This window comes from Panulirus ornatus, chromosome 67, assembly GCF_036320965.1.
Source record: "Panulirus ornatus isolate Po-2019 chromosome 67, ASM3632096v1, whole genome shotgun sequence".
NCBI lineage: Eukaryota > Metazoa > Arthropoda > Malacostraca > Decapoda > Palinuridae > Panulirus > Panulirus ornatus.
The window spans coordinates 16976563-16988678 of NC_092290.1; the positions used below are offsets into that span (position 1 = coordinate 16976563).

The 12116-nt window shown below is 44.9% G+C and overlaps 1 protein-coding gene across 1 annotated transcript; it reads right to left on the bottom strand.

The window, feature by feature from the left end:
* Nucleotides 1-1466: 1466 nt before the first annotated feature.
* On the bottom strand, nucleotides 1467-7563 carry LOC139747161 (uncharacterized). Its single transcript, XM_071659113.1, has 2 exons — nucleotides 7032-7563; nucleotides 1467-4185 (listed from the first exon to the last, which is right to left on the bottom strand). The coding sequence occupies exons 1-2, from the start codon at nucleotides 7185-7187 to the stop codon at nucleotides 2668-2670; spliced, it is 1674 nt and encodes a 557-aa protein (XP_071515214.1). The 5' UTR covers nucleotides 7188-7563; the 3' UTR covers nucleotides 1467-2667.
* Between the last annotated feature and the right edge of the window lie 4553 nt (nucleotides 7564-12116).

Here is a 12116-nt window from a genome sequence, read left to right on the forward strand (position 1 = left end):
GGGGAGGGAGAATTAAATGTTCTCAACCCTCAACAACGTATGCACGTAGTTTTGTCTGTGAGCTGAGTACACACAGCTGGGAGAGTTGGAGAGAAGAGGAGGAGGAGGAGGAGGAGGAGAGCTTATCTGGAGCACTGTGTGATAAGGAGGGAGTAGAGGTTGGGGAGGAACTTTCGTGTCATTGTTGGCTGTAACTCTTTTATCTTAAGTCTGTCCACTGACAGAACATGTGACTTGGTTCTTAACTTCCTTGAAGGGAATGGATCGTCATTTATGTGAAAAAAAAGAAAAAAAAGGATGGGGTTATCAAGGAAGATAGCACACAGTCAGTGTGTGTCTCTGTGGTATGATCTCAAGCAAGACCACAGACAGTCTGTGTCTGTGGTATGATAGCAGACTATATTACTGACAGTCTGTGCGTCCAACACAGAACCTTACGGTCAGAAGTTATCCTAGCGTACCTCGCCCGACCCTAACCACTGTTGCTGCCCGCTCCTCTCGCCCTCACCTTCGCTGTAAGAAGGGAGCTTCACGTCCTCACTCTTGTAGTTCCTTCCACCTCACTCTTGTAGTCCCTTCCACCTCACTCTTGTAGTTCCACCTCACTCTTGTAGTCCCTTCCACCTCACTCTTGTAGTTCCTTCCACCTCACTCTTGTAGTCTCTTCCGCTCCAGGGCTCCTACCTCACCAGTACTGACCTTACTAGGCTCGAAAATGGAAAGTCTAAGTCACCAGTGTGTGAATTGTGTGCCATAAGTTGTGCCCCTAAAACACAACTAAAGCATACCGGACACACGAACGACATGCCTTTGGTCGCGTCCATCGCCACACAAGACCAAAGTCCTTCAGTCATCTATCCATTCTCCCAGGGTAGTAAGCGATTAGGTCAGGATCCATTTAAGAGCGTACAGCTTATGTGTGAAGGGAGGTTCTGTTGATGCTCATCCTCCATACGATACAGAAAGGCTAGCGGACTTCCCTATGAAAATAATCTTACATAAGTTAAACCATCCTAGGTTAAGATGAGCTACGTTGAGTTACTTTGAAAAGCATCGATTGAACGTGTTGAGGTACATCCATACAAGGCGATTTGGTGCCTGGTAAATGGTACATCATAATAAATGATGGTTACTATCACTTTATCGAGCATCCTAGGATTAACATATGGGCTGCTGAGGGATAAGTAAATATACTACTTACGAGTTATCCTGTGCTTTAGCTCGGGCCTGACGCTCGTGTATCTAATGACGATAGTGTGAATATAAAACCTAAAATGTATGTGATGTGTGGTGATCTTAAATGTGGTCTCCTTAACATTAATCAGCCAGAGAGAGAGAGAGAGAGAGAGAGAGAGAGAGAGAGAGAGAGAGAGAGAGAGAGAGAGGCGTCGCAGAATATAGGTTGTGAGTGGCCGGGATGTATTCCACAAGACCATGATAAAACAGGATGTTAAAAGATACTAAAACGTTTCATACGTTTTAATGAAGGACTATATACATATACAGATTTATATACAGTTTAAAGAATATATATATATATATATATATATATATATATATATATATATATATATATATATATATATATATATATATATATATATATCTTTCTTTTTCTTTCATACTATTCGCCATTCCCCGCATCCAGCAGTGAGGATGTATCATCGTCAATAGACGGGAATGTCTCGTCGAGGATTTTATCCCTCTAAGGTAATCATTATTTCCCTTCTTTTTGAAGCGCAATCTTGAAACTGCAGAAGACCCATGAAAGGAGTCATGGAGTTATATATGTAATAAAAAATGGTAATTACACAACCCCAGAATACATCCTCCACGTTGGAATTGCCATCAAACCAAATCTACATCCTAGTCTCGACTATTCCCTTATATACCATACACGTAACCATTTCTTGTTCTGACGCTTTCCTCTCACACAACCTAACATTTAACTTCAGTCTTTACCAGTTATGATTTTATCTTTACTTTCACACATAGGCCATTTATGAGGCGTTAGGCCATTTATGAGGCGTTCTTCTCTACGGTGACACATTCGCTTTGCAAAACTTTGGAAACCCCCACTGGTACGCAAGCATCTGATACAGGTTGTGTTAACGCGCTCTACACACACCCCTTACATAGCCTTACTGTCTACTGTCACCACCACTTCTCGTACACAAGAATTTGTCCACTGCAGGTCTGTCATCACAGAGTCACTGTTGGCATTCAGATCACTCAAAGACAGCAGACCAGTCGATTCCTCCACCTTCACTGTTGTCAACCAAGCCAGGGCAGTCGTTTGGCGCATCTTCACTGCTGCCGTCACACAAGTCTGGCTGGCTTATTCACTTTCACTGTTGCTCCTAAGCCAGATTGTAGTCACTTTCTAGGGTCGTGCTGACTCCACCTACTGAGGTCACCCACCGGTCATGATAGCTTCACCCGGGCTGCCATTGGCCTTTGTTATAAGCTCCAAATTCCACCTTTAGCTTCTCGCAGCTTGCGTGTGGTTGGCTGCAGTGATCACAGATGGTTGAGTATATTGACAGACGACCCTTAATGTCCCGTCCACCACTATAAGGAACAGCAGCATCAGTGCGCCTTCCCAAGCAGTCTAGCACATCCGCTCCACGTAGTGAGACTTCAGGTACTTGTGTCTATTGACAATTCTCACTTCACCAGGTCGTAAGGAGGTTCCTCCACCTTCAGCGCCGAGAGGGCCTCAACCTCTTCGTAGATGACTTCCCCGCGGGTGCAGGCGAGGGGCGGCACGTGGACAAACACATTAGGTTCGGGGTCTGGCGACGGCTTTTGGCATTCGGGGTTGTGTGCCTGTATAGGGAAGAGGGGGGAGGTTGTCTGGGGTCGCTCCTGGCACGGCGTGTACGACGCAAACGAAGACGACGTCAGACCCGAGTCCTGTCGCTGGAAGTCCGGACGCGGAAGGGTGTTGCTGGTCTGGCTCTCTGCCTCCTCTTGTAATCTGTCCCGACCAATTAGATCAGACAACGTCAGCGCGGACGGCTGTCCTTTCAGCAAGCCTGGTCGTCGCCACATGATGGCGGAACCGACAATCATGCCGGCGAAAATACCCACGACAGCCATGATCATTATCCAGTACCAGGGGAAACCTGGAAACCCCTTGCTGGGGGTGTCTGTGACCTCCGACGCTGACTTGACTGGTCCAATTCTCAGTCTAATTTTGCCTTGGACGGGCCACGGGTTACGTAATGGGTAGAGCGCTTCTCTGTAATCCGTGTTTGATATGTTCATGTGACTGATGGTGTCACTCCCAAGGGTAAAGTTGACGAGGACGACTGCAGCTTCGTCGTGGAGGACGAGGCATGTCTTTGGGCCACGACGAACGTGGACATTGATCAGAGTGAGCACGCCTCCATCTCTCACGACAAGTGAGGCAGTTCTCGCCTCGTCCACACTCATGTTCGTGATGAACACTCGCCCACCCATGACCTGAAGCGTCCCACTCTCTATTGTGTTCACCTTCACGTCACTAAGGGTGTGGGCTCTAGCGTGACCATTATGAACGGGGGTTCCTACATGTTGTGGCTGGTGAAGCAGTAGTCCCGGTGGTACGACACTCCCAATGTCAACATTATGGAGGTTCAGCTGTTGTCTCACTTCCAGCCTGGACAGCAGCTGTATCTCCGTCTCCTTAATGGATACTTGATTTCCCGAGGCGGAAAAGTTCGACACCTTTGACCTGCTTCGAAGATCTAGTTCACCAATATCGCCGTCCAGTTCGCTCACCTCACTAAGTTGGATGTCCATCAGATGAAACTGGCCTCGCAGCCAGTGAAGCTTCGACTGAACCACTGACACATTCCTCTCACACATCGCTGCACGTTCCCCTGTGCTGACGCTGTATGACACATGCGTTTTATCGGCACCGCTCGACGCCTTGCCTGCAGATATGGTGGAATGCACTGATATACTTTGCAATGGTTTTATCCTAACGGGAAACTCTGTATTTCCAATCTGTCGTTCGCTAGATTCCCTCTTCTGTCGGACCCTGTCCTCCACGGTGTCTGAGATGGCCCTCTCAAGGGTAACGTTGGAGGAGGTCAAGACATGCAGGGTAGTGCCACAGGGCTGGGAACCACGGAGAGCAGGCGCGCCCTCTACCATCAGCCTCAGCACGTCGCGCCCCACCTCCCGCACTTCCACGTCCTGCAACATGGAGAATAATCACGTTATCTTTCGTCCTGACCCACACAATAACAAACAAAGTGTTCCTAACATTTATGAACACAGTCTTATCTCACTCAGATCACAAGAAGGATTATTGTAAGCTGAAATGTTCCAGCTATTTTGACACACACACACACACATAGTAAACATACTGTAGATAAACTCCAGTGTTGGTCTGATACGTGGTTGATGAAACTCAACCCGATTAAATATAACTGAGATGGGAGAGCGAAGAAGAAAAGGACTTCCCATGAATATCCTATATCAGCAAAGAAAGCTGCAGGAATGTGTGTGAGAGAGAGAGAGAGAGAGAGAGAGAGAGAGAGAGAGAGAGAGAGAGAGAGAGAGAGAGAGAGAGAGAGAGAGAGAGAATCCTACATCAGGAGAGTCAGATACACAAAATGTTTATTGGGAAATAAATTTCGTTTAAGTACACAGACAAAGAAATATTCACCTAACTCTTCACATCCTGTGTCAAGCCTAGTTAATGCATGAACATAACCACCGGAAGTACCCTAGATCCCACAGCCTAGCTAGTTTCGAGTATTCCAAGAGAGTGAATTAGAAGAACAGGCAATGAAGCAATGCATAAAAGGAAAGGCAAAGTTAAATTTATTGACTTCTATCGTAGCCGAGACGAAAGTATGAAAACAATAATAGCAAGTTTGACGAGGCTTCGAAAACCCTACAGTTAGCCGATCATTTATTTCACATTGACAGACTTCTTGTACAGAGCGACTGGACTGGGATCCTCACGCTATGAAGGACTCATGGAAGTAAAGATTTCTAGAAGACATGAGGGGAAAACCTTGTTGACAAAGAGTGAAGGAGAGACCTGTAAAGCGACCCCTCTGTTATGGTTTCCTCCGCTCAGCCACAACACGGTGTGAGGGATCGAGATCTCAAACACATATATGATGGAACAAAAAAGGAAACATTATTATAGAACCAAGAATACATTATGGCGAGGAGAAAATTATACTAAAAGTCTTCAATGACATAAAACTACGACGGAGAATTTTATATGAGGGACAAAAAGGATAGAAACAGCTGTTTCTATAATGCATTCAATAAGGGAGTTGATCACTGAAAAAACAGGATGAAAAGCATTGATTCCACGTCCTTCTATTGACCGTACACGGTAAGCGTCATCATCTTCAGTTTAAAAATCCAAACACTGTGTAAAGTTAATATATTCACTGGACGGATGGGAGTACAGTAGCAAAGGAAACGGAAACACGAGTTGGGAATTTGACATATGGTACGACCATATAATGCTCAGGACTTTTGAGGAAGATTGCAAAGCCGAAACAATTGTCTGGGTTCCAATTCCTGCTTGTGTTTCCTTTGCTGTCGTACTCCTACCTGTATCGTCTGCCATAACCTTCGCGATACTCACGGAAAGATCGGAGTAATACCGGCAGAGAAGATAAAAATATGATATTCCTCTTCCATTTTCCCGGGAGGAAGTAAAGATGCAAGGAAACCGAGGCGTCAGCATCCACTGCCTCATCACCCAGCCAAGCATGCCATTTATGTAGGATGTATATTGCTGGGAATTTATGTTATATATGTAGTTCAGTATACGGAGGGTAGGATGTATATAGCTGGGAATTCATATGTTATGTATGTAATTCAGTATACGGAGGGTAGGATGTATATAGCTGGGAATGTGGAGAATAGGATGTTTGTACGTCAGGCTGTCAGGTGTGAGATGTATTAAGCTCAGGATATGTCAGGTGTGAGATGTATGCGCCTGAGGATGTAGGTGATGTATACATACATCAGGATATGTCAGATGTACATGGCTGGACATGTGGATAGGAAGAAGTATAGGGCGTGAGGTGTGGGGGTTGTGAAGGAAGCAGGGAGGGAAGTCAGTGTCTGCCCAGGAAATGTGTTCACCGTCCTTCAGACCCTGTTAAGGACGGAGGGCAAATCCTGTTCCCCACACAGTTAGGAAGCTCAGTTGCATATCCTCCGTGGAGTTGCTAGGAAGGTGGAGTGACAATGAAGATTAGTTCAGAGGGACGATTTGTGAGTGAGCGAGGATCACCTATGATCAGAAAGCGAATAGTGATGCGAGCGTTTGTTATGGCATACGGCCCGCATCTTACCGACTTCAGTCATGATCAAGATCTGCAGATTCGCTTTGCATGATGCACCAGGAAGGAATTTTGCGCTGTAATGGCCAAAGAGGAGGGGCACAAGGACCTTCAGATACTAGTTTGAAACCCCCTCTGCCTCCCCTTATGAGAAGGGATTTTCTGTACGAACGGACGCAATTGCATCAAACAAATAGAGATGGATCAGTGCTGATCGCCAACCTCAAAAAGCGAAGCCCAGTTTGATGACTGCATCTCCAAACTCCAGGCGCGGGGAAAACCATTTACTAACAACACCTTATGTTTCGGGGCTGATCTACCATTGCAGAATGACAAGCTTCCTTTGTGTGTGGTGTCTATGATACTAACACATCTACGTTTCATACGATCACAAGGGAGGGAAAGATGCGGATATTTGAGATATGTTAAGGGGGATATCATTGGCCCAAGGGAGGAGTCGTGGTGAAAAATAGAGGGAGAATAGCTGCTTACATCATGTGCAGACGGGATAAGTTGAAGTAGAAGACTTTAGACATATTGTGAAAGGATAACTTCAAACGTTTTGGAAGACAAAGCGATCTGACATCATATCTCTCTCTCTCTCTCTCTCTCTCTCTCTCTCTCTCTCTCTCTCTCTCTCTCTCTCTCTCTCTCTCTCTGCCATGCATGAGAAAAAACAAAACAAGGAAGTCACTGATCAACATGGGGAGTCCGCCTTACCTCGCTTGTGTTCGTAAAAACACACGTCAGGGAACTGTGCACTTGTGAGCAGTAGCGGGACGTCTGGTCGACGCTGATCGTGGCCTGGGCTGGTCCACCACCCACACACATCACCACTCCCACCACCACCACCACTATTAACTTCTCCCTGATCATTTTACACCGCGTTTCTTTCCTTAACTCTGGCTGAGCTTGTGAGAGGTGAATGGCAGCACGATAACACAACCTTACAACGGCACTTCGTCAGTCCCTGTGGCTGCCAGTGAACCAACAGGACGATCGTATATTGACACAGGAATGACCTCGGCTTAGAGGGGGGAAGGGCTGTGGCCTCTGTCCTTAACACCCCTCCTCAGCCTTCGTATTCAACACTCGAGAGCCTCTCCGTCCAAATGGCAGATCCACGTCTTCAGTCAGTCACATTCCACGGGAGTCGGGCAGAGAGACTAGTGGGTTACCGCTCTCTGTGGATGTGCTCCAGTACTGGGAGGGACGGGGTGCCAGGCATGCCAGAAGGCTGGTGGACACTACTGAGAAACATGTGGGTACTGGACATCCGACTTAAGCAGCGGATGTATGATGGTTCGCCCTTTGTTATCGTGACGTAGGAGTGGCTGACGTCAGGACGGTCGAGCTGACTCAGACCCCAACACCCACAACTTCAGATTTTTTTCTTCTTCCCATCAGTCTAGACGAGGTTAAGAATGTCAAATGTTAAAAGTCACCGGGAAGAAATTAAGACACGGGGCCACTCCTTGAGGTTATCAGGACAAAGAAGAAAATCATGTGTTAAGATTTTTTATGTGTGTGTGTGTGTGTGTGTGTGTGTGTAGAGTTACGCCACAGACCTTGAAGGCAACGGCAGGAGGGCAAGACAGGACCAGTGCTGGTTAGCAAGTGCCGGTAAAGCACCTGCGTTTACGGTCAGCAGACCCTCGTTACACCTGTGCTGACTTAGTGTTCGACACATGTTAATTTGTCCTCCCTGTACACCTGTGCTCATAACCAATTAATGATCTGATGGTCAACAGGTGCCATGATGACATCGCCAGCACCTTTGGTCAATACGTGCGGATCTGAGCTTTCAAACTCCCATACCTTCTTCACCTTTTTGGTCAACACCTGTCAGCCCAATACTTGTATATCATGAGTTCGCTGTCTTGGTGGTCAAGACGTGTTAGTGTGACCCCTGCAACACCTGTGCATGTCCTCTTGGTGGTCAACACGTGTCAGGGTGACCCCTGCAACACCTGTGCACGTCCTCTTGATGGTCAACACGTGTCAGGGTGACCCCTGTAGACTCATAAACCCTTCTTCTGTATCATTAATCAGCCCAGTGGCTGTTTCTCTAAACTCTGCCCAAAGTACGACAGACGACCCCTGACCTCTGACCTCGCCTTGAGAGGGAAAGAGGCAACGTTTAAATTTTCTCTTCCCTCCAGTCGATGAACACGGCCCTCAGAACTGAATGTCAAATTCTGTCTAACGTATTTTTGGTGGGCGTGGGTCACTGTCAATGCAAGACGTGGTTCACCTGTCCCATATACTGTCTCTGGGGGTCCTATGGAGGGCCTCTGGCCTAACCCTGTGGCGACATCTCCCCTGCTTCCCTCCTAAGATAAAAGAAGAAGCGCTGGAGCCAAACTATGATTTACTCATGGACTGATGCCAGGTATTGATGATGGTCGTGAAGGTGAGGGTGATTATCAGAAGATGGATAAGTGAAATGTGACTGTTCCAGCTGATCGTAGCGATGAGATGAGATAACTTTCAAACTTGACCCCCTTGCCCTACGCCGTAATGTTTGTTCACTTTTCCTCTTCTGTAGGTATTACTTTGGTTTTTGCTCCCGAGAGCTGGCTGCTTGTGTGCCCCCACCACTAGCAAGGCCACGCAATAGTCGTCAAGCTGCTGCGTCATATGATTATTGTGTGGCTATCAGCAACTCAAGAGTGGGCCGTTTTGATACCTGCCTCTTTCCCTACACATCGAAGCTTTGGAACTCTCTATCTTCTCATGTCTTTCCCAATAACTACGACCTGACGCATTTCAAAAGACAGGTTTTTCACTTCCCCCTTGAATTCGTAGATACTTTCCCTTGTCTTTTCTTTTTCATAATTCTCTCTATATTTCAGTTAAGGCCCGGCTTTGATGTGGAAGTTCAACTATCTACCAACTCCTTTCATAGAAATAACAAATACAATATGTAATGTATGAAAAACATAGTTTTTAAAAGTGACTGAAATATTTTCAAGCTGTATACAAAATTGTGCAACGAGTCTGCAGCTCTTTGATTCAAGATGGCAAGCTTGGCCCAAGAAATACGTTCCAACCCTCGTCGCATTGTCTATGAACGATACGTTAAGTTAGTATATGAACAGTATCATAACAGATCAATAAATGTGATATCAGTGTGAGATATTCAAATCAGTGTGCGGTAATCAAATCAGTGTGAGGTAATCCCAGGACAACACCAAATGTCTCTTAATTTCACAAATTTGATCAAAATATTACATTTCAGTGTTTCAGAAATTAATAATCAATAAGGCAGGAGTTGAGTTAATAAAGAAAAATTATTTTATATACAAAATTACAACCGGATGTTTTACCCTTTAAGGCATTCTGGTTCAGATACGGTGTTCTTTGTGTCTGGCCATCAAAGGAAAATTTACAAACATTTCTCTCCTTGCTTAACAACCTGGTACATTCCTTTTAAATTTACCGTGGAATATGAAAATGATGATATTGTTACCATCTTTAGACTGCTTGATCCATAGGGTCGACACATGTTTCAGCTCAACATTCCCAGACAATTCACCAGTGTCTTTTCCTATATTCATTATTACTCAGAATAACATGATAGAGTTAAATAATCAACATTTTCTCGATGTTCCTTTGGGGCATTACGTATATGCAGTCCAAAATTCATGGATGAAAAGTTTACGAATATATATTTTGTTGGATCCAAGTTAAAGTATCCTTAATCTTTCACTGATGATTCTCTTAATTTGCCCAAGAGATTATCTTTTAGTATTACCTCCAAGCCTCCATTTGATACCAAGAACCTTTTAATCATGTCATTTAGTGATGATTTTAACCCAACCTATTCAGAGCCTTAAATGTGAACGTAGCTTTCAGCAATTCCAATAGCATTAAGGATATTTTGATAAAGCTACTGACTAGAAGATTCTCCGGGCTGTGTTTACAGAATACCGTGCAAAAGCTGTAATATGTATCATACGGGACAGGTTGGTAAAAGCCTTTCTGTTAGATCTAATCAACAAACACAGTGAACAGGACAGGTTTTCAATGCCTTATTTATTCACGTTGAATATAATGAACACTATATTGATTAGACCAAGACAAGTATAGTTAAAGCCTGCAACTCTCTTATGATTAGATGTTTTATTGAATCTTATGAACCACACATAGAATTGTGATATGAATATTAGTGAAGGTCTACATAAACTGGATAGCTTTGTCGTAGGCAAAATTTGTAAACAGTTTAATTTCTATGGACCGTCTCATAAAACTGTATGACAGGCTCAGTCCCAGACACGACAACCAATAGCCTCACGCACGCACGGTGGTGCGTGTGACCTAATATTTGCTGACAACCACGTGGAAGATGAAACACGATGTCTCAAATGCACTTTCGTGTAATGATTACATCGTTAAGGGAAGTACACGAAGTCTTTTATACCATTCTTGTATCTTCCTTGACGATGTAATCATTACACGGAAAGCGCACTTGGGAACTTATGTTTAATCTATATTCGTTGTGATCATCAGCAAATATATATATATATATATATATATATATATATATATATATATATTTTTTTTTTTTTTTTTTTTTATACTTTGTCGCTGTCTCCCGCGTTTGCGAGGTAGCGCAAGGAAACAGACGAAAGAAATGGCCCAACCCCCCCCCCATACACATGTACATACACACGTCCACACACGCAAATATACATACCTACACAGCTTTCCATGGTTTACCCCAGACGCTTCACATGCCTTGATTCAATCCACTGACAGCACGTCAACCCCTGTATACCACATGACTCCAATTCACTCTATTCCTTGCCCTCCTTTCACCCTCCTGCATGTTCAGGCCCCGATCACACAAAATCTTTTTCACTCCATCTTTCCACCTCCAATTTGGTCTCCCTCTTCTCCTCGTTCCCTCCACCTCCGACACATATATCCTCTTGGTCAATCTCTCCTCACTCATTCTCTCCATGTGCCCAAACCATTTCAAAACACCCTCTTCTGCTCTCTCAACCACGCTCTTTTTATTTCCACACATCTCTCTTACCCTTACGTTACTTACTCGATCAAACCACCTCACACCACACATTGTCCTCAAACATCTCATTTCCAGCACATCCATCCTCCTGCGCACATCTCTATCCATAGCCCACGCCTCGCAACCATACACATTGTTGGAACCACTATTCCCTCAAACATACCCATTTTTGCTTTCCGAGATAATGTTCTCGACTTCCACACATTTTTCAAGGCTCCCAAAATTTTCGCCCCCTCCCCCACCCTATGATCCACTTCCGCTTCCATGGTTCCATCCGCTGACAGATCCACTCCCAGATATCTAAAACACTTCACTTCCTCCAGTTTTTCTCCATTCAAACTCACCTCCCAATTGACTTGACCCTCACCCCTACTGTACCTAATAACCTTGCTCTTATTCACATTTACTCTCAACTTTCTTCTTCCACACACTTTACCAAACTCAGTCACCAGGTTCTGCAGTTTCTCACATGAATCAGCCACCAGCGCTGTATCATCAGCGAACAACAACTGACTCACTTCCCAAGCTCTCTCATCCCCAACAGACTTCATACTTGCCCCTCTTTCCAGGACTCTTGCATTTACCTCCCTTACAACCCCATCCATAAACAAATTAAACAACCATGGAGACATCACACACCCCTGCCGCAAACCTACATTCACTGAGAACCAATCACTTTCCTCTCTTCCTACACGTACACATGCCTTACATCCTCGATAAAAACTTTTCACTGCTTCTAACAACTTGCCTCCAACACCATATATTCTTAATAC